Here is a 22606-nt window from a genome sequence, read left to right as displayed (position 1 = left end):
ACTTTAATTACCAGTCACCTCAAAAGTTACCTCTCCAAACCTCAGTCTCCCCATCTGTAAAAGCCTAAGAAATAATAACCATTTTTCATGGGGTTATTGATGACGATCCAGTGAGATCATGTGGTTGGTGAATTTTAGAGCAACTGACAAGATGCCAGTTGTAGCTACACACACTGGTCCTGTCCACCTAGACCAGGAATTGCTTGGGGATGAGGGACTGTATCTTCGTGCTCCCTTGATGCTTCTTGTATGCTATCATTCTCTTTGCCTTTACCTCTTTGGTTGAAGTCAGAGAGACTTGCTGTGTTTCACCTACCCTCCTACAGGAGTTGCTCTAGCTTCCTGAGTGTTTTTATTTTCTTTCCATGGACCTTTTTCCAGCGGTATGCAGAGAATGGGTTCTTTGAAATGCCTCTTTGACACCATTCCTCACAGTGTGCTTTGGACAGTGTCATTAGCATATAAGTAACTCCTTGGCTTTACCTGGGCTCTTCCAAAAAGTACTTCTCTATCATCCTGTTGGTTCTTACAGAAACTCTGGAGACAGCAATGAGTATGATCTCTCAATGAGTGTTATCATTGGCAACCCAAAGCTAAAAAGTCAACATTGGAGTCAGTTTGGACCACACAGACACTGTTCTACAGAATGTGTGATGCAGAAGGCCTGGGTTTAAGTCCTCGCTCTGCCTCTTCATGGCAGTTCCTTCCATTTCTCTCATTTCCATTTCCTCAGTAGTTAGATAGGATAAAACTACTAATACCTATTACAGGGGGCTATGAAGATTAAATGAGAAGGGTTCTTATGAGTTCTCCAGTGATTATTATCAAGAGCCCAGAAGCATGGCTTAGTTCCTAGAGCTTTGGGCCTGGGGCATGGACTGGCAGAGGGGAAGGAGATAGGAACACCGGTGTTGCAGAGATCTGTGGGTAACAGGGCCCCCCTTCTCTGGAAGAGGCTGGCCTCAAGACATGCTTTTCTTAAGAATTCCTCTCTCCAGGACCTCCTCACCCTTTCCTACCTCCAGGCCTTTGCTCTCCCTATGTCCTTTGAATTGAGAGCTATGTACCTGTCTCCTGGGCCCTTGCCTAAGGTCTTTCTGCCTCTCTGAGTCTCACCTCCTTCCGGAGGCAGCCTTTTGATGCTCCAAACCACTGGTCTCTCTTCCTCCTCATTAATATTCCCAGTGTTAGATGGATTTTAAGCTCCTTGAAGGATGGCCCACGCCCTAAACATCCAGGATGGAACTGGTCTGTAAATCCGGCACAGGAAACATTTGTTTAAAGAATTAACAAATACAACTTTTTGAACACCTATCGTGGGTCACATGTTGGTGTTTCAAAGTTGCGTAAGACAAAGTTCCTGTCCTCAAGGGGCTTACCATCTAGTGGGATAATTTAAGAGGCACTTACAATGTACTATCTTGTTTAATCCTCATAGCAACCCTTGAAGGAAGCTGGAGGTTAAGAGACTTGCCCAAAGCCAGGCCAGGGCTAGTCAAAGGCAGGCCCTGGCACTGAGGTGGAAGGCCTAGTCTCCTACAGCCCCCTCCCAGGGGGGCCTAGAGACTCACTCCTCACTTCCAAGGGTCGCATGCAAAGATTGGAAGCAGTTGGGAAGCTGGCCACGGTGTGCATCCCTAGAGAGCTCCAGCTCCAGGATCCAGTTATATCCCAGCTGGCACTCGTTAACTTTGTAACCTTGGGCAAGTTACTGAGTCTCTGAGTGTCAGTTTCGTCATCTGTAAAAGAAGAAGAATACTGTCGTGGGCATCCATTGTGTTTACCTGCACAACTCCAGTCCTACTTCTGCCAGCAGCACTCAGGTACTGCTTTCCTCTCCCCAGTTGTCAGTAATAGGGGTGGGGTGGGGTGATACACAAGCTAGCCAGTCACTTGCTCTCTTGCCTTTTCTGGCGGCTGGCCTTTTATGACTAGTTCTGCTTTTCCTTCTGCTCTGTGAGCTCCGCACCACAACCTGCCCCACCAGATCCCTTTAATAAATTGCCTTTGTGTTTAAGTTCATTAGAGTCAGTCAGTTATTATTGCTTGCAAAAACAAGAAGCTTTAATTGATCCAAACACCTACCTTGCAATGTTGTAAGGCTTAAATGATTAAACGAAGTTTGTAAAGTGCCTAGCCCAGTCCTAGCAGCATAGCAAGCAGTGAGTAAGGGGTGGTGGTAGTTGTCTGTAAGTTAACATGGTGGGGGAGTGAGAAGAGGGGGCAGGTGCAGGGAGGGGGAGGGAGATTTTTACTGGTTTGGGTTCCACTGAGAGAAACCTTCCCCCAAGAGACAGTGAGAAGGACAACAGAAGGGAGGGAAGTCCAGGCTATGGTATGCTCATTTATTCAAAATGTCTTTATTGAAACAGAATGATAGAGCAAGAAAGAATGAGGTCTGGGAGGATGTCTTTGGGCATAGGATGGAGCCCAGACCTGGTGGATACAGTGTGGAGCTCCCTCCCTGTCCCCTGACTCTTGCCAAGGAAGTGAACACAAAGCAGCAAGGAGGAGATGGGGTTGAGGGCAGCCCTCTGAGCTCTCCATGGTGACTGGCGTGAGATGCCTCTGAGGCTTCAGGGTAGCCCTGCCTTCCTCATTCAGTCCTCCCGCTCTCCTTGCCAGGGCCTTGTGCCACCTTTCTGTATGGGCCAGCCTCCTGCCAGGGTGCTTGAAGGTCGCTCAGAGGGCAGGGTTGGGGGTGGCAAGCAGTGGAACGTGGTCACAGCGGTTAGGGGGTGGCTGCCGCAGCAGGGAGGGCCGGCGGCACAGCTCCCCATCCCGGAGCACCTCGGGCAGGAGCTTGCGTTTGGTTTCCGGCAGAAGCATGATGCTGAGGATGCAGAGGAGAGCACAGGCCGCCAGCACCACGTGCTGCAGGAAAGCTCCGTGGCCCATGTGGAGGCGCTGGGCTGGGCCACTCAGCCCGCCAAGTGCCCCCAGTGCCATGATCAGGCCCAGGCCTCGGCCCCTGGGAGAGACGGACAAGGCACTGAGCCTGTAGCTGTGGGCCTCACCCCAGCTCTTCTCCAGCAGCCTCCCCTTTTTCATCCCTCAGGCCCTGTCCTCAGCTGGAGACTCCCCTGGCAGCACCCCTGCTCTCACCGGACAGTGGTAGGGATGACTTCAGCAGCAAGGAGCGTGCTGAGGATGCCAGCAGCTTGGGAGGAGAAGAGGCCAAGGACGGAGAAGGTGGTGATGGCAGCCTCATTCAGATCTGGAGGAGCAAGAGATGGAGCGTGTGAACAGAGGTGGGGAGATCATGCTTGGCCTAGTCCCTGCCATCATCCCCTCTGATCCCTAGCCGGGCGGGTCTGGGCATTCACTCATCAGTTGAGAGAACAGACAGGACTGTGCAGCCAGGGGGAGAATTGTGGAAGATCTGGGCAGGGTCTGGTCTGGTTTTGGGAGGCCTGTGCCAGAAGCAGTGGCTGAGCCCGTCTGAGGCACCTCTGCTGGGGTTCGTTTGCTGAGCCCACACCGTGGGGAAGGGAGGATGCTCACAATCCCACAGGCCCAGCAGGACCAGGGACGCAATGCCAGTGAGGGTCATCGAGAGAAGCAGGATGCCCCGGCGGCCAAATCGGTCCACGGTGACCCCCAGGAAGACGCAGGCCAGGGCAGCTGTGCCGCTGGCCAGCAAGGAGCACAGGTAGAAGTCCGATGGGCTCCCTCCTCCTCCCACAGGCTGGTAGCAGTGACGAATGGCGTGGGCAATAAAGCTGTGAGACAGGGTGGGGAGGCGAAGAAAGGTGTCTGAATCTCCATCTGCAGCCTTTCACAGCCCTGGCTGGCCTCTGTAGGGGTCCTCAGGCTTTCCCCACCCGGCCAGCCCCCATCCCAGCTACTGGCCTGGCCCTTGGCTCAGACACCCAGGCTCACTTGGTGAATCCCAGGATAAGTAGATTTTTCCAGATGTTGCGGTAGTTGAGGAGGGAAGCGAAGGAAAAGGAGGATGTTGCAGGGAGAGGGCAGGTGTTCTCCAGGTCTTGGGAGACAGAGAGGAGCTGTCTGTTAGAAGGAACAGCTGAGAACCCAGGGTCCTCCCACATGGGTGGTAGGGACCCTGGGAGAAGGTGGTACAGCTACAACAGAGGGCACCATCATGTATGCACACTGAGGTATCACCTGTAGGGACCCCTGTCTCTTACCCTGCAGGGCCTCCTGGGCCTCCTCTCCCAGCATCTGCCCGTGGGGCCGGTTCCGCTCAGCCAGTATCCTCAGCACAGACTGGGCCTCCTCAATCTGTCGCTTCACTATCAGCCACCGTGCAGACTCCAGAAACAGACCAGGCCAGCTGGGGGTGGGGTGGGGGGTACACTGTGAGGCCTCCTGAATCCTGACCCAGGGATGGAAAACTCCCACCTCTGAGGGGCTGGGGCTGGAGCAGGCCTGGACAAGGGGCAATGGAGAAGAGGAGGGGTCTCCAGGCTAGAGCTAGGCTGGAGGTAGAGATGGGAACGGCCAGACAACAGGTGGAGGGTGATACTGACCCATAAAACAGGAAGAGGATGCAGGGAGCGGTGATCATTCGCTGCAGAAATCGCCAGTCCTTAGAGACAAGGGCCAGGCCCAGGAACAGGAAGTGCCCCCCTACCCCCACCAACTCCCCTGCCAGGGCCACCCGAAGCCTCTGGGTTGGGTCGCACAGCTCCAGGCCTGGAGATACAGCAGGGACAGGGAAGAGAGGCCAGGGAGGAAGGAGGCGAGGGAGAGAAGAGGGGAGAGGGAGGGAGGAGGACAGAGAGCAAGGTCAGCCCCTGAGTGGAGGCTGCAGCCATCGCCTCCCACAGGCCAACCGCTAAGGCAAAGAGTGGAGAGTTGTTCAGTTCTCTCTCCTCTCCTACTCAAACCTGGGAGGGCTCGAGGGTCAGAGTCCCTGGTGGGTTTTCAGCATTCCCAAATTATGGGCCCTTTCACACCAGACCTCTTATTTGACTTTCACATTAACCCTTGTTCAAGGTCATACAGCTACTCAGGATTTCATTTTTAAAATAAGGCTCATTCCCTGACAGCAGTAAGTCCAGAGCAAGGAAAGCCTTAAAGATCATGGGGAGAGGGGTGTGGAGAGAAGGAAGACCCCTGGATCCTTCAAAGGCCTGGGCAGAGAGATTCCGGACAGCTGAAATCTGGGGCTGAAGAAGGGACTGAGGGGATCTTAGGGAGCAGTAGGAATGGCCTGGGGATACAGACAGGCAGGCATGAGTCCCTAGGGAAGGAGCTCTGGGGGGATGCCACTCACGCATCAGGTAGACACCAAGGTCAACGCCGGCAAGCAGAAAGCCCAGGAGGAATCGGAGTGCCATGACACCTGTGGAGGAGCCTGCAGCAGCCCCTCCCACTCCACAGGGGCCCACCAGTCCCAAGGTCAGCAACACAATCCCACGACGGCCAAACCTGGAAAGTAGGGAGAGCCTCTGATCACCCAGACTCCCTGGGGGAGGAGTTGCTGGGTGGGGCCCAGCTGCCCACTTCAAAGCTGGAGGTATGAGGATGAGGCCCTGGAGTGAGGCTAGAGAAGATGGGAGAGGATGGGGACCATGGTTGGCTACTGGGCACTGGGGCGAGGCTATGGTTCTGTGGGGGTAGGACCATTGACTCTTGGGATGGGGCTGTTGGTCAGAGATGAGGGCATTTCTTCATGGAAGTGAGACCAACCATCAGAATGGATGGGATATTGCTTAGGGGACTTGGAACCATTGGTCCTTGGGCAGAGAGCTGTTGGTCAGTGGGGATGGAGCTTGTCTTGCTCAGACTGGTCAGAGGAGATGGGGTCATTGATATATGGGGTTGGAGCTATTGATCTATGGAGGTAGGCCATTGGCCACTTGTCCATGGGGATAATATTGGTCAGTGAAAGTGGAGCTCTTGATCTTAGGGGACTGAGTAATTGATTTTGGGGGATGAGGTCATTTTTCCGTGGGGTTGGGGCATGGGTCTACTAATCCATAGGGGTGGTCAGTGGGGATGGGGCCACTGACCAGAAGATGGAGCCATTGATCCATGGGAATGGAGCTCTTAATCTATGGGATAGTACCATTGATCAGCAGGGATGATCACTAATCTTTGAAGATTTGACCGTTGATCTTTGAGGATGGAGCTATTGATTCATGGGATAGGGATCTCAGTCCATGTGGATGCGACAGTTGGCCAGTAGGGATGAATCTATTAATCCATAGGAATAATCAGTAAGGATGGGGTCACAGACCAGAGGAGATGAGACAATTGGTCAATGATGATGGTCACTGACTATAAGTCAGTGAGGACAGGGCTACTGAGTTGGGCTATTGACTTTGGGGGATAAGACCACTGATCTATGGGGATGTAGACTGGGGTCAATGGTCATTGGGAAGGGGGCACCGATAGCCTGAGGGTGAAGCTACTGACCCAATAGGGTGGAGCCATTTTTCCATGGGGCTAAGCTTATTGGCTAAGGTTACTGAATTTAGGAGACTGAATTATTGGTCTTTGAGGATGAGGTTATTATTCCACAGGAATGATGCTACTCGTCTGTGGGTATGAGGCCACTGATGCATAAGGAGGGGCTATGGACCTATGGGTTTAGGATCATTTGCCCACAGGGGTGTGTGACTATTGGGCAGTGAGGATAGGCATTGATTTTAGGGAACTGGATTATTCGATGTTGGGTTGCCTTTGATCCATGGGAGTTGAACTATAAATCCATTTGGATGAGACTGTAGACCAGTGGAGATGAGTTTAATAATCCAGAGGGATGGTCAGTGGAGATGGAGTACCTGGTCAGTGGTGATGGTGTCGAGGATCAGAGGAGATGGGAGTTTTGACCCCTGGGAAGAGCTATGGGTTGGTGGGGATGGGTTATTGACCTTTGAGATGAGGCCACTGATTCCTGGAAATGGGGCTTTCGATCTGAGAGGACCTGAGAGCACTGAAGATCCATGAGGATGGGGCTGTTAGTCTTGGGGGAGGGGTGCTATTGTGGTCACTGATCCGTGGGGGCTGAACTATTGACCCCCATGAGGGTAGTCATTTGTTTATAGAGTTGAGCTATTGGTCAGTGTGAATGGAGCTGTTGATATTTAGAAATTAACATAATGAGCTTTAGGAATGAGGCCTTTGAGATGGAGTTAACAGTCCAGGTGGATAGGGCTGTTAGCAAGGATGAGTCTATCAATCCATGATGGTGGTGAGGGAGGTGCTTGTTGGTGATAGGGATGATAGAGGAGAAGTTAGGACTTTCGATCTGTGGATATAGGGGTTTTGGTCAGTAGGGATGGGGCTACTGTCTTTTGAGATGAGGCCATTGATCCATAGATCTAGGGATTGGCAAGGAAGGAAGAGTTATTCCCTGTGTGGAAGAGGTATGGAAGGAGTATCTCTTGATGGGGAGTGAAGCTGAGACAGGGGTGGGGCTGCATATCATTGAACAGAAGAAATCCAGAGAATACTGCAGAGTCCACCGAGTCCCCTTCAGCCTCTTGCCAAGGCAAGCTGCCTGGGCCATCCTCCCTAGCACCCCCTCCTCTCTACTTGCCCAGTCCTCACCTGTCTGCCGGGTAGCCCAGGAACAGGTAGCCAGAGGCAAAGCCCAAGATGAAGAGGATCTGCTCCAGGATCACCTGCCAGCCCAGGTCACACACCAGATCCCACTAGAGACATGAGAGGGATGGAGTGGGTGTGAGGCCCCTCGCTGGTCGCTCTCGGCCCGCCCCCAAACCCGCGGCCCACCAGGCTGCCTCACCTGGCCGATGGCGTTGGTGGTGAGCACGGGGAGGCCGTTATAGTCCCAGTCCTTGAGGCAGTGGTTGAAGTCCGGCGGGGCGAAGCCGCTGCACGAGGGGTCCGTACTGGTGGCGATGCGGCTGGCGGCGCTGGCTGCTAGGGCGGCGCTGGCGACGCTGACGCCGCTGGCGTTGGGGGGCTGCTCCCAGCCAGAGGCGTTGGGGGCGAAGGCCCCGTAGTGGCAATGCAGCGGGGGCGCCAGCGTGAAGATGGGGTCCGAGGCCATGCCCAGCGCCACAAAGAGCACGGGCAGGCAGCAGAGGCCGAGCTGCAGCTGCTGGCCGCCGCCCAGCGCCCCCACCTGGGCGAGCAGCGCCTCGAAGCTGAGGGGGCCGGGGGGCACGGCCAGCGACAGGCTGCTGCCCATCCCGTCGCCACCCGCGTCGCCCTCCCCATCCCGCTCGCGTTCGCGCTCCCGCTCACCCTGCAGCTGCTCCGTGGGCACCGCATCTCCGAGGGTCCCGACCTGCTGTGTGGGGGGGTGAGGTAAGGGGTGTGTGAGGTGGTGGCAGGAGAAGGGTGAAGCGGAGAAAACCGCAGAGTAAGGGAAGAGGCCGGGACCAGCGGGAGGAAGGCGGGCGGCGGAGGAGGGGGCGCAGGAGGAAAAGGCCGGGCGCTTGGCGGGGGTGCTGGGAGATGATGGCGTAGCCCCCAGAGCGCGGGCACTTACTCCATTGGGGCTGGGGGTGATCTCTACAGTGCTGTCGATTTTGCTGCCGCCCCCGCCATTGGGCTCGGGGGTCCCGGTGGCCACCCGGGGAGCCAGCTTGCCGACCGCAGGGGCCCTGGCGGCCCGCACCGAAAGGATGCACTGCCCTCTGGCCCAGTGGCGCGCCCGGTGCCCGGACGCAGAAGCCGGAGAGACCCTGCTCTGCAGCCGCGGGCGCCTCCTTCGTCTCTGCGATCTCTGCGCTGCTTTCCCCTCCCCTTCCTCCAGACTCTCCTCCCCTTCCCACGTCAGCAGAACCTTCGGTCCAGACTCTTCGTCAGAGAGAGGAAGGGGGGCCAGGGCCCAGCGGAGGGAGAGGATGGGGCTCTGTCTCCGTTCCCTGGGTCTGCGGACCATTGCGGTATAAAGAGGAAAAAAAAAAAAAAAAAAAAGACCCTGAAGGATAGTAGATCCCAGGCAGATGCCAGCAATTCCTCCTTTGCTTCCAGTTCTTCCTTCTCATCTACCCATCCATCCACCTACCCACCCATCCATCCATCCATCCACTCATTCATCAGTAAAATTTATTAAGTGTCTGCTATGTTCTGGCCTTGTGCTGGGCTTTGGGGATAACAGGATGGACAAGACCGACCTTGGAGTAGCTTACTGAGACAGACGGGTATGCTGGAAGTGATGACACGGGGCATGCATATGGTGGACTGGGCTGGGCACTGTACTCAGCCTTGGCCTTAGTCCTCTACAAGACCACTTGTCTGGTTTCACCACCCCCTCCCCGGCTGAGTCTCCATCATTTCTCAACAGCATTTGGCACTGTTGGCCACCCCTTCCTCTAACCACTTTTTTCCTTGGCTGCTAAGTCCCACACTCCCCTGGTTTTCTTTCTCTTGCTCCTCTTTTCTCTACTGCAGGCTTCTCCTCCTCCTCCTTGCCATCATTCAGTGTCTGCGATCTTCAGAGGCTTGGTTCTAGGTCCTCCTCTCATCTCACACTGTTCTTTCCACCTCGGGATCTCACCTGTGCCCACGGCTTTGATCACCCCCAGTATAAACAATACGAGCCAATACAAACCTGATCCCCAGATCTACATTTCCAGTTCCCACCTCTCTTCTGAGCCCCAGACCCATGAAGCCACCTCTTATTTGACCTCTTACCTTGGATGACTCACAGGGATCTCAAATTCAATACATCCAAGACCAAACTCATGTTTCCCCCCAACCCCCCACCACCCTGGTTGTCTTCTAGTGCTTCTTTCCTCACTGAATGGCACCCTCATCATCCAATTGTGGCCAGATGCTCAGTTGACAGCCCTTGGAGTGCCCTCTTCCTTACCCCATGTCAGATCCTTTACAAAATCCTGTCCGTTTTACTTCCTATATAGTTCTCAGATACTCTGCTTCTCTCCAACTCTACCACCACTAGTCAAGCTACCTGTTGTACAGACTGCTTTAGCCTCAATTCTTAACCAGTGTTCTGCATCTGCTTTGTTTCCATCCCTTTTCCCCATCTGTTGTTCATAGTTCAGACAGAGTGATCTTTTCAAAATGCAGATCTGGGACTTCCCTGGTGGCACAGTGGTTAAGAATTTGCCTTGCCTCCCAATGCAGGGGACATGGGTTCAATCCCTGGTCCAGGAAGATCCCACATGCCGGAGCAACTAAGCCCGTGTGCCACAACTACTGAGCCTGTGCTCTAGAGCCCGTGAGCCACAACTACTGAGCCTGTGCTCTAGAGCCCGTGAGCCACAACTACTGAGCCCCCGTGCCACAACTACTGAAGCCTGTGCACCTAGAGCCCGTGCTCCGCAACAAGAGAAGCCACTGCAAGGAGAAGCCTGCACACCACAAAGAAGAGTACTCCCCGCTCGCTGCAACTAGAGAAAGCCTGCGCGCAGCAACAAAGACCCCACGTAGCCAAAAAAAAAAAGTGTATCTGTTCATGTCGCTTTCCTACTTAACAGCCTTCAATGTCTTCTCACTGTCAAGGTAAATACTAATTTTCTAGATATCTCAAATGTGACCCTGTGCTCTCTGCAGCTCCACCTCACATCTCTCCCCAAACTCTCTGCGCTCCAGTCACACTGACGTTCTTTCAGGTTTTCCAGTGCCCTTGCATTAAGCTGGTCTTTACACCTAGAAGGCTTTTCCTCCCCCTACTCAGAGTGTGATTTACAGACTACCAGCAGCTGTGTAACCTGGGAGCTTGTTAGAAATGCAGAATCGCAGCCCTTTGAGTCATAATCTGCATTTTAACCAGATCCCTAGGTGTATGTACATTAAAGTTTGAGATACACTTCTCTAAGAGACTTGATATCTAATAGGTACTTTATTCTCTAATTCCAGGTAAGGGCTGAAAAGGCATGTCCTATCAGTCTCAGCTGGGAAATCCATTCCCTCTTGCCTCCACTGAACCACACTCATAATTTGCCTCCTCTGTTCAGAAATTTTCTAAATATGGGAAACTATTCTAATGCAATAAGCAGCCTCACACCACTTTCCCTCCCCCAACTCATTTGAGCATCTCTTCGGGTTTTACTTTTGGTGCTGTCACAGCCAACATTCCTTGGGGGTTTGTTTGTGTCCTTGTGTCTGTCCTGGAATTATCATCCCTTTAACTTTCTGTGGTGCTGGGCTGTTTACATGCATTGTCTTGTTAGGGCCTCACAATAAGCCTGCGAGACCATTATGTTCATCCTCATATTAAAGATGAAACCAGGACTTGGAGGGACTGACGGGATTTACCTGCAGACATATAGGTACATGGAAACTTGCACAGAGACCTCTGACTCTAATTCCAGGCTGATCTCTTGAAATTCTTTCTGGAAGGTGATGGAGGATGGCCCCTGTTACAAGTCTTCAACACCTGGGGTAAATTTTGGTGGCCTCAGAATCTGAAAATGAGTTTCCTTTTGAGAGTGAAATGAGAACAAAGAACCCAAAATGGAGGAGGCAAATGCATGGGGAAAGGGGCCAAGGGACTAAGAGTGTGATTGAATTTTGGGGTGCCTCCAACCCAGTCACTGTGGCAGAGTAGCATCTTGGGAAAGCAGAACTGAAGCAATGGATCTGTGGCTTGGACTACTTCCCTTGTGGTAAATGGCTGGAGTGATCCCCTATCTAAGCCATGGCCCATTAATTTCACCAAAGCCCCGTGGACTATGGACTTCCAATGCATTAAATTCACTGGCCCCTCAGCTCCTCTAAAAGACGGTGTGTCCAGAAGGACAGTCAGGAAGCCTGGAGAGGGGGGTTTAAGGGGCTAGACCTTCTTGGGTTAACTGAAGGGAGAGGGCGCCCAGGCCAGCAGCGCTCTCCAGTTGGCCAGAGTTGAGGACAGCTGGGGTGACCTCTCCAGCATGGCACCATGAAGGCTCTCTTGTGGCCACCCTCTCCACATGTGCACCTCTCTAATGACATCACTTGACATTGGTCTTGGAGGAGAGGCCTTGGTCACAAATCAGGGCCTGCCTTCCTGCTATGCCGCGTCGCAGACTCTCCTTGGTTCTCTCATCCTCCGAGTCTCAGCACAGATACCACCTCACCTCCCCAACAATTCTGTCTAAAGTCTCCAATGGCCTCTCTCCTCACCTAGTTGGTCTGGCATATCACCCTGTTTATTTCCATTACCAGCAACTGTCAACTTTGTGGCAGGTTTCTTTCTTTACTTACTTCTTTTAGCTGACTCGTTTATATCCAGCCCACCCCCATGATGTACCTTCAGAACAGCGCCTGGCACATCACATGGGAGCAGAGAACCTGCCAGATGAATAGTTGTTGAAGAAACAGCGAAATTTTCCCCAAAACCCTAAAGGCAGCCTGCCCATAGCCGTGCGTCTCATCGTTTTGGCCAAGGGTGCCAGGCCCACTCCCCAGGCTCCCAAGAAGCAGAGTCAGGGAACCAGACAGCCTGGTTTATTGAGATGCACCAGCGCCCAAGGCCCAGCTCTCCTGTCTCCTGTGGGGAGGAGCCCTCTGGCCTCTCCCAGGCCTTCCCATTCTGGGTGGCCAACGTCCTGCCCTCACTCTCAGCTAACAGTGAGGCACTGATGTTCTAGAGCCAAGACACAGGACAGGAGAGGGGCTCTGGGTGGCCCCTTCCCCCAGAATCTGAAAATGATTCAGGTTTCAGCTACCTGAACCTCTGTGGGGCCGAAATCCCAGAGGCAGGCAGCCACGCGGTGCCCAAGAACCTCTGCGTCAGGCTGAGGGAGGAGGAAGGTCCAGTTCCTCCTTGCCCTGGAGGGCCTGGCGCCTGCCCCTGACAAAGCAGGGAATAATATTAAATATAAATAATTTATACAAAATGGCTCGTACAAAAAGCTGCGGGGTAGGGAAGGAGGCGCCTCCGTGAGAGGCTGAGATGACTGGAAGAGGGGGGAAGGGGGAGAGATGCCTCCACCTCTCCTAGTCCCTAAAACAGAGCCCTCCAGCTGCCCAAGGCCTTGAGGGGGCTCTGGCAGGCAGGCGAGGGCAGAGCAGGGCCAAGGGGCTCAGCGGGCCAGGCTGGTGAGCAGGGTGGTAAATTGCAGGGCCCGCCCTGCCAGCTCCGCCACACACTGCACCATCTCTTGGGCCGCAGGGCCGGATGGGTAGCCCAGGGCGGCCCCCTTGACGGCCAGCACCGTGGCCCGCAATGCCTGGCCCAGCGCTGTGCCTGCAGCTCCGACCTGTGCTCGCAGAGGGGTGGAGGCTGCCAGGCGGCCCAGGGTGTCCCCAACAAACACCAGGCGGTGAGCAGCCACCAGCACCTGCTTGCCGTGGGGCACGAAGAGGCGCGGGGGCTGGTTGGCCCGGGTGCTGGACATAAGGGCCGCCACGGCTGCCTGCAGTGTTGAGTAGTGGCCCTGGCACTGCCCGGCGTAGAAGTGCAGGAGCTGTAGATCTCCGGCGGGAAGAACCAGTGGCTCCCCTGGGGACGGGGCCTCCTGCGGGCGAGAAGAGTGGTCAGTGGGATTGCTCTCACTACTGCCGCTTTTGTTCTCACTTCCTTTCTCCTTCCCTCCCTTTGTTCCTCATTCCTTCCTTTCTCCCTGAGCTCAATTCCTTTAGATCGTACCTCTGCCCATCAGACAATTTAGATTCTCGTAGCGAGTGGCAGGAAGGTACCCAGAATTGATGTCAGATAAATCTGGATACAAACAACCTCAAAAACAAGTCTCTGAACTTCATTGTTTCCTTGTCTCTAAAATGGGAAGCCTAGGACCACACTGTCCAGTGTAAACGTAAGGCGAACCACCCATGTAATTTCAAATTTTCTGGTAGCCACATTAAGAAAAGTCCAAAGAAATTGGTACATATTTTCTAACTCCATATATTAAAAATGTGGTAATTTCAACACTGTAATCAATACGAAAATTATTGAGATTGTTTCTCATACTAAGTCTGCAAAATCTGGTGTGCACTTTTCATTTACGGTACATTTCAGTTTGGACCGGTCACATTTGGAGGAATCGGTAGCCGCATGTGGCTGGTGGCTACCAGACTGGAGAGTGCAGCTCTCGTCTCTGCCTCCTAAGGCTGCAGTGAAGATTAGCTGATACGATGTACAGAAAGGGCTGAGAACAGAGAATTGCACACTGTAAGCACCATGTGAGTGCTAACTATGGCTGTGATGCACGCGATGTGCTGAGCACAGGGTGTGGCACTTGGTACAAACCTGACAAATGGTAGCTATTGTGATTAGGACCATTCTAGATCAGGTCGAGGAGACCATCTCACTTTCCCGAGGTCCAGAGAGATTAACTGGCGGCTTCTTAGTGGTGGAGCTGGGATTAGGAGCCGGGTCTCTTAGGAACCCAGGAATTCACAGTTGGAAGGGGCCTCAGAAGTCACCCGGCCCAGCAACTCTTCTGCTCCCCTGACTGCTCGCTTTTCTGACTCTTCTCCAACACATTCTTTCCTCTCTTTCCGAATCCCTGATATCCTTTTCTTTCTTTTTTTTTTTTTTTTTTGCGGTACGCGGGCCTCTCACTGTTGTGGCCTCTCCCGTTGTGGAGCACAGGCTCCGGATACGCAGGCTCAGCGGCCATGGCTCACGGGCCCAGCCGCTCTGCGGCATGTGGGATCTTCCCGGGCCGGGGCACGAACCCATGTCCCCTGTATCGGCAGGCGGACTCTCAACCACTGCGCCACCAGGGAAGCCCCCTGATATCCTTTTCTAAGTTCCAGCTCCTTCCTGAATTCTAACTCCTCTCTACTCCAACTGTCCCGTTTCACTGAACTCTTACCCCCATCCTAAATCGATTTCCCTTGATGCTCGAGTTGAGAACAGCCCTTCTTCCAAGTTCCTGCTCCTCCCCGCCCCTTCTCTAGCACCACCCCCATGGGGTTACCTGCTGCTCTGGTGGCCCCCTCTCCAGCAGTTCAGGATCCCCTGGGGAGGCCTTATCCCGGGGCCTGGCTCCCTGAGCTTTATCCATGCCCTGCAGCGGGGGAGAGGGTCTCAGTGCAGTGGTGGGGGAGCAGGCTGGGGTCTAGCCTCCATGGTCTTCCTGCACCTCCCCACTCCCACGTCCTCCCGAAGGTCTCTCCTGCCATCAGATCTGCAACCCCTTGACTCTAGGTCCAGGAGAGCTCTGGTGGCAGGTCAGAGGTCTCAGGGACCCTAGGCTAGGTTTAGGGGCAGGAATGTGGCACTGATACAAGTGATGTGGCCAAGTACTGGGGCCCAGGCCATAGGGTACAGGGCCATGGATGCGGAAGAAGGGAAGGGAGGAGGCCGGGGTCTGCATCTGGGGCCTCAGGCCTCCTTGCTGGCTCTCCTGGAGCCATTTCTGGTGGGGCTGGCTGGAGGCAAGCTCACCTTCAGGTGGACGTAGTCATACTCCTCGGCCATCGGGATGCCCTCATACTCATTGTGGTGTTCTTCTTGATGGTCCTCCACCTCCCCGATCTCTGGATCCCCCTCGACCTTGGGGCCCCCGTAGCCCGGCAGGCGGGGTGGGGGTGGGGGCAGAGGCCGGTCCTGGATGCTGCCCTTCCGGCCTGGAGCAGGAGAGGGAGCCGGGGAAGGGTTGGGGGCCTCCGGGACAGGCAGGGCCGGCAGAGGGCGGCGGGACAGGCTCTCAGCTGAGGGCAAGCGGGGCCTGTGTGCGGGTGGGGGGCTTCTGGCCAGAAGCAGGGCCAGGGCGTCCAGGTCATTGGAAGCCGAGGCTGCCAGGGGCTCTGGAGAAGGGGGTGTCTCCGGCCCCAGCAGGGGGACGTCGTAGATGCCCTCGTCAGTGCCCCCGCTTTCCCCGTCTGCCAGCAGTTCCTCCGGTGCTTCGTACAGATTGAGCAGGGCGGATGCTCGTTTCAGGTTGGAGGGGGCAGCGTAGAGGGGGGGCCCTGGCTCTCGGCCCCCCTCCCAGTCCAGATCTGGCTCCAGGTCTGACTGTGGCTTCGGGGCCAGAGGCACGTCATAGGGAGCTTCATCTTCTCCAGGGGACTGGGGGACAACCCAGGCCAGAGGGCGGGAGAAGGAGGCCGGGGAGTCATAGGGGCCGTTGGAGGGAACACGGAGGGCAGTGGGGGGTACATCATAGACCTGGAGAGGAAGCAGTTGGTTACTCTCAGTCTCAGCAGTGGGCCCCCATTCTGCTAACCCCTACCCCCGAGAGCTGTCTGTTCCCTGCCCAACATACACACAAACCTCTAGCCCTCACCTCCAGGGCATCTCCAGGGGCAGCCTGTTGGGTCCCACTGCCTCTGGGGACCTTGTAGATGGGATCAGGGGAGGGCGGACAGGGTGCAGCCAGAGGTCCCGAGGTAGGACAGGGCCGAGCTGGAGGTGGTACCACATACACCTGGGGGATCAACACAGGCGGGTGTGTCAGGTGGTGTGGGGACCAGGGGATCAGATAATGTGTGCCCAGGAGGAGCTTAGACATCTTCCAACCCCCTCCCTGTACCAGTGGGGAAAGAGCCCAGAAAGGGTTGGCCACCAGGATTAGTACAGCAGAGTCGGTGCAGAGCTGCCGTCTCAGGGCTCTCCCTCCTCCACGTGCAGGCACCGGCGGACGGGAATGTCCTGGCTTGGGGTTTTGGGGGGCTCCAGCTCTCACCTCCTGGTCCTCAGTGCCGTGCTCTGGGGCTGGATGTGGTGAGCCAGGCTGGGCTGGCGGCACCTGGGAGAGGCCAGGCTTGGGTGCCGGGCCATTGGGAAGGAGCTTCACTCTGTTGGCAGGCACAATGCCCTGCTGGCCGTGCAGGGAGCAGAGGCACCAGCCGTCCAGCCCACCAGCGCCTTCCCTCTGCAGCACCCGTAGAACGTCCCCTCGGCGGAAGGACAGTTCCTGGGGGGACTCGGCGGTGTTGTCGTACAGTGCCCGGGCCAGCTGGGCCTGATGGGTGAGGTGGGAGTAGGGAGAGGGGTCTTCACACACATATCAGGTCATGTCACCCCCTGCTCAAAACATAGAGCTCCCCACTTCCCTCAAGCTAAAAATCTTACCTCCTGACTCAGCCCTGCCTGTCTCCAGCTTCATCCCTTGCATTCTCCCTCTCTATTCCTTGATCTAGACAAGCTCTTTCCCACCTCAGGGCCTTTGCAGTCCCTTTACCTGTCCCCTGACTATTCATTTGACTGGCCCTTTTTCATCCTTTTTCATTCTTCTCAAATGTCTTCTTCTCACTCTTCTCCCCACCCCATTCTGTGTCTGTCTCCACCCATTGTTTCCTTCACAGTACTTTATACTATTTGTCTATTTACTTTAAAAAATCAATTTCTTCCCTTGTACTGTCAGCCCTGTGAGAAAAGGGATTTCTATATTCCTAGCCTCTGCAATAGGCCTAACCTGGAATCAGTCCTCCATGAACATATGTTGAATGAATTACATGAGGAAGTCCTGAAAAGGTCTCCCATAGGATCTCCTTTACCTTCCCTGTTTCCCAGTCAGCATCCCCTATAAGCAGGTTAGATTAAGCAGCTGCAGAGACCCCGTATTCTGAGAAGGAGTGGGAGAAGCCCAGCCCAGACACAGCCTCGACATAATAAGGAAGAAAACAGAAACCAAAGCAATTGTTTTGTTCACAGTCTGAGCAAGTAAGGCTCTACCAGCAGAGGCTGAGGTTATCATGGAGAAAAGTGTATACACTCGTGTGTGTTTGTGTGTGTGTGTGTGTGTGTGTGTGTGTGTGTGTGTATGCAAGGGGGCTGGTGGACCAACCAAGAGCAAACATTTATCAGCCTGTTTCCAGTCCTGTCTGGTGGGGACATCTAAGCTTTTTCCTTTGAGAGCTACAGGCTCAGGTAAGCCACAGACATCAAGTGCAAATTATATAGCCAGACACTGAGCGAGTGTTTGCACCAATCATCTCATCTCATTTAATCCTCACAACAACCTGATGAGGGAGGAGCCATCATTATCCCCATTTGGAAAGGAAATTGGAACAGAGAGGTTGGTACTTTGCCCAACGACATACAGCTGGTGCAGCATGATTTGAACTCCAGGCTGTGGGATTCCAGAGCCTCTCACTCACTCCTCTGCTGCCTCTTCACAACCATAAGCATAAGGATCTACTTTTTGGGAGTTCCCTGGTGGCCTAGTGGTTAGGATTCCAGGCTTTCACTGCCGTGGCCCAGGTTCAATCCCTGGTCACAGAACTGAGATCCCACAAGCCATGCAGCGCACCCCTCCCCAAAAAAAGGATCCACTTTTTTCTTCTTATATAAGTAACAGTAGTTAAGTCAAGAGGGCCCATGACATATATCCGGACAAAACTATAATTCAGAAAGAAACACACACCCCTAAGTTCACAGCAGCACTATTCACGACAGCCAAGACATGGAAACAACATAAATATCCGTTGACAGATGAATGGATAAAGAAGATGTGGTACATATATACAATGGAATATTACTCACCCATAAAAAAGAATGAAATAATGCCATTTACACCAACATGGATGCAACTAGAGATTATCATACTAAGTGAAGTAAGTCAGAAAGAGAAAGACAAACACCATATGATATCACTTATATGTGGAATCTAAAGTATGGTACAAATGAACCTATCTATGAAACAGAAACAGATTCATGGACATAGAGAACATACCGGTGGTTGCCAAGCGGGAGGGGACTGGGGGAGGGATGGAGTGGGAGGTTGGGGTTAGCAGATGTGAGCTATTATATATAGAAGGGATAAACAACAGGGTCCTACGGTATAGCACAGAGAATTATATTCAATATCCTATGATAAACCATAGTGGAAAAGAATATAAAAAAGGATGTACATATATATGTATAACTGAATCACTTTGCCGTACAGCAGTAACACAACATTGTAAATCAACTATGCTTCAATTAAAAAAAAAAAAAGGGACTTCCCTGGTGGCGCAGTAGTTAAGAATCCACCTGCCAATGCAGGGGACACGGGTGTGAGCCCTGGTCCATGAAGATCCCACATGACGTGGAGCAACTAAGCCCGTGGGCCACAACTACTGCGTGCTGCAACTACTGAAGCCCATACGCCTAGAGCCCACGCTCCGCAACAAGAGAAGCCACTGTAATAAGAAGCCCGCTTACCACAACCAAAAGTAGTCCCCGCTCGCCACAACTAGAGAAAGCCTGTGCGCAGCAACGAAGACCCAAGACGGCCAAAAATAAAACAGAATTAAATAGGGCTTCCCTGGTGGCACAGTGGTTGAGAGTCCGCCTGCCGATGCAGGGGACACGGGTTTGTGCCCCGGTCCGGGAAGATCCCACATGCCGCGGAGCGGCTGGGCCCGTGAGCCATGGCCACTGAGCCTGCGCGTCCAGAGCCTGTGTTCCGCAACGGGAGAGGCCACAACAGTGAGAGGACCGCGTACCGCAAAAAAACAAAACAAAACAGAATTAAATAATAAAAATTAAAAAATAAAATAAAAAGATAACAACAATAAAAAGACTTAAAAAACAAAACAAGAAGAGGACCCATGGCTCAAACATGACTCAAGTTCATAGGAAGTCTTCATGATGCCCAAGTTCCCTTTGCTAGTGTCTCTTCACTGGGCTCTGGTTCCACCAAGTTATTTGGTAGAATCAAGCTTAAGCCACTCACAATGTCAAAATATATTCCGCTTCAGCTATGTTTCCTAAGTGACCCGAGCCTGCTGGCAGGATCCCAGGCAGTGGTAGAAAGCAGGTAGTTAGGCATTACTGAACAGGTAATCCACGTGGGCTGACTAACTCAGTGAAACATCTCAAGCTCAAGATCTCTGGCAGGCTGCATTTGGCCACCAGGCCCTGGGGGAAGGGTGTCTGGCTCAGCCAGCATGAGTGCATGTTCCTCGTGGCCGGTGTTTCCCTCAGGTGGAGAGGTTGTCCAGCCCTTTATGGCTGGGTGATTTTAACAATAAGCTGACTTCTCTTGCCTGATTCCAAATGATCAAACCCTCTTCTGATTATATTTTGGCTTCTAAAGGATGTTGTCCCACAAAAAGCCAATACGCTAGCCAGATGACACAAATTCCTGGTTAGCCTGGCCTTTTTCTTTCTAACTGTAAATTAGAAATTGGCGTTTTGGATCTAGCCAGGGGGTTAAAAAGCACGGTTTCTGAGGCAGACCGACCTGAGTTTGAGTCCTGGCTCTGCCCCTTTCGAGCTGGGTGACTTTGGGCAGTTTGTTTAACCTCTCCAAGCTTCAGTTTCCTCCTTTATAGAATTCCATATCCACAGCTGAATATCCACTTTCAGATAATAACAGTACCAGCCTCACAGGGTTGTTGTGAGGACTGGGTGAGATAATGCATCAGAGAACCAGGACAAACCCAGACAAAGCTCAGGGCCAGCTTAGGGCCAGTAAACACTCAGTAAATATTAGCTGTTGTTAGGATCCTGTGAGTTTCATAAGCATAAATACCAACACCCCTCGCTCCCCCAGGCAAAAGAAAGATCTACCTCCTGGGACTACAAAGTTGACCAGCTGACCAGCTGGCTCCTGAGAAGGCATCTTTATGTCACAGTACCCCACTATGTTCAGGACCTCCCCCTCTTCTGGCTCCGAACTAGGGTCTGCTCACCATCATACAGATTGAGGAGCTAAGAGGAGTTTGGTCTGAGAAGGAATGAAAATCTAACTCATCCTCGGGGGGGTGTGGGAGGATGTCAGAAGCCATGCTTCTCTTCCCAGCCTCACAATCCTCCTTCGCAGGATGCCCATTCAGAGGGGGCCAGAAAGCAGGTGGCAGCCTCGCTTTCCCTGGGAATCCTAAGGCCTAGGGAAGGGTGGAAAGGGGACAGAGTTGCTTGGATTCAGACTACAAGCAGTAGAGGACAGAAAGCAGGGGCGGGGCTGTGAAGAGTTCCTCCCTGTGTCAGGTTTGAATTCTGTCCAATGGGACCAAACCTCTGGGCCTTGCAATTGCGGGAACCCAGGCCAGAGTCCCTGATAGACTGATTGATGATGGGTGTGGCCACCCCAGCTCTACCCCCTCCTCAGGGGCCCAGCTGACTTGTGAGGGAGTGGCTGTCTTAAAGGGGGGTGGCCGTGGGCTACACGCTCACTGGGAGGCCTCCTCCCACTGGCCCATCATGCCAGCTGTCTCCTCCCTTTGTCCCCAGTCCTAGGAAAGTGGCCAGAGGCTGGCTGACATCACCTCCCCTCCTCCCTCTATTTTCTCTTGCTCCCTGCCCGATCTCCCTCTTTTACGTTATTTCCCACCTTTCTGCCATCCCTCCTCTAGAGAAGGGCCCCCTGGGGCCCTTTGCCCTCTCCTATTTCCCTGAAGCCACCTCCGTTCTTTCAGCCCCCTCCCAACCTTTTACTAGCCTCCCAATCACAAGCCCCTGCCAACCTCCAGTGGCCATCTGTTCCCGCCCATAAAGGAGCAGATAGGACTCAGGCTTGCCCCCTCCCCTCCTTCCAGGAGCAGCCTCTGGAAAGAAAAAGGGGAGAATGGGGAGCGGGAGGAGAGAAGGGGGAGGCCAGATCCAGTAGGAGCTAGGGATGAGGAGTGAGAGGGGGAAAGGGAAACAAAAGTGCCAGAAGGGGGACACAGTCTCCCAAAGAAGCAAGGGACCAAGGAGCGAGACAAAGAGAAGGCAGAAATAAAAGTGACAGCAGTGCAGGACAGGCTGTGGACGTCTCTGCCCGGCAGCCTCCTCTCTCTGGTGGACTCACCGACGTGGCTATGGCCATGGCCTTGGCCTTCCGCGCGGCCAGCTCCAGGCCAGGCTCGGTTTCGCTGACTTCAGCAGCGGCTGCCCCGCACCATGGAGGCGGCCCCCTGCTGCGGCGCCTGAGTCGTGGCCTCCGCAGAGGTTGGAGGAGGAGAAAGAAAACCCACGAAACTCCCCAAATGGGAGGCAGCTTGGCCGGGCAGGAGGAGGAGCGGGGCGGGCCGGGGCGTCGCTGCGGGACCTCATCCAAGGGCGCGCGCTCTGCCCCGTCCCCGCGGCCTCCCGGGGGCTGCCGGGTGGACCAGGCCCCCGGAGCTGCCTGTCCTAGGCCGAGGGGGCACCCCGGATCCGCACGGACCCAAAGCTCCCTTCCAGTGCCAGGGCGGGCGAGGAGGCGGGAGCTGGGGCTGCGCTCGACGCCTCTCCGGGCCGCTCAGGACGGCCCCGAGGGCAGGGAGAAGCCGCCGGGGCGGTCGGGCTGGACGAGCGAGTTTAGGGGCCAAGCCTCCCCACCCGGCTGCCGCGCCCGAGAGCGGTGCTCCCGAGGCTGAGGGGCGTCGGGGGCTCTGCGGCAGCCCCGCTGCGAGGGAGGGGTGGGGGGGCAGTGAAAACTGAGACGTTCGTCCCTCTTCAAACTCGCCCGACTTGGCGAACCGAGGCCAGGCTGGCGCCGAATGTCTCGGAGAGCGCGGCGGCTGGGCTGGGCGGCCCGAGTGGTTGCCTTCTGCCCAGACTCTCGCAGCCCCGGCGAGGAAGCGGGTTCCCAAACACGCACACTAGCTCGCAGCGCGCCTGGGGGTCTGGGGGCGCCGCGACGACGCCTCGCTACCCGCACGCGGTCCCGGCTCGAAGGGGCGGGACGGCGTTCCCCACACGCCCCCCTCCAGCCCTCGACGCCGGCGCTCCCGCTCCCACCCTCGGCCCCCGGCCCTCGGCGCTGGCCCCGCCGCCCCGCTTACACGCACCCTTGGCGGGCCCTCTCCGCGCGCCCCAGGGCTCGGGGCAGCCCGGGTGTCTCTGGCAACCGAGAGAAAGGCCACAAAGCAAAAGAAGGAGCAAAGAGAAGGCGAAGGAGGAGCAGAGGCCAGGGTCCTGCGGACT

At 54.7% G+C, this 22606-nt stretch overlaps 2 protein-coding genes across 3 annotated transcripts; both read right to left on the bottom strand.

Annotated features, from left to right (window-relative positions):
- Window positions 1-2466: 2466 nt before the first annotated feature.
- SLC22A17 (solute carrier family 22 member 17) lies at window positions 2467-8104 on the bottom strand. 2 transcript variants are annotated; one of them, XM_082855767.1, is made up of 9 exons: window positions 7721-8104; window positions 7525-7628; window positions 5243-5397; window positions 4494-4659; window positions 4152-4297; window positions 3883-3988; window positions 3451-3722; window positions 3106-3217; window positions 2467-2971 (listed from the first exon to the last, which is right to left on the bottom strand). In XM_082855767.1, the coding sequence occupies exons 1-9, from the start codon at window positions 7985-7987 to the stop codon at window positions 2683-2685; spliced, it is 1617 nt and encodes a 538-aa protein (XP_082711893.1). In that variant the 5' UTR covers window positions 7988-8104; the 3' UTR covers window positions 2467-2682. The 2 variants fall into 2 exon arrangements, with proteins under 2 accessions (XP_082711893.1, XP_082711894.1); XM_082855768.1 differs by having other exon boundaries at window positions 3505-3722.
- A 4813-nt stretch (window positions 8105-12917) lies between these two features.
- EFS (embryonal Fyn-associated substrate) lies at window positions 12918-21751 on the bottom strand (the record flags this gene model as incomplete). Its single annotated transcript, XM_082850174.1, is given in 9 exon segments — window positions 12918-13352; window positions 14760-14849; window positions 15230-15952; window positions 16071-16211; window positions 16470-16748; window positions 21507-21568; window positions 21571-21618; window positions 21621-21705; window positions 21707-21751. Coding segments are annotated over 9 exon segments (1908 nt in total).
- Window positions 21752-22606: the final 855 nt, after the last annotated feature.

This window comes from Leucopleurus acutus (genome assembly GCF_964270905.1).
Source record: "Leucopleurus acutus genome assembly, chromosome: 1".
NCBI lineage: Eukaryota > Metazoa > Chordata > Mammalia > Artiodactyla > Delphinidae > Leucopleurus > Leucopleurus acutus.
This window is presented reverse-complemented; position numbering and strand designations above follow the sequence as displayed.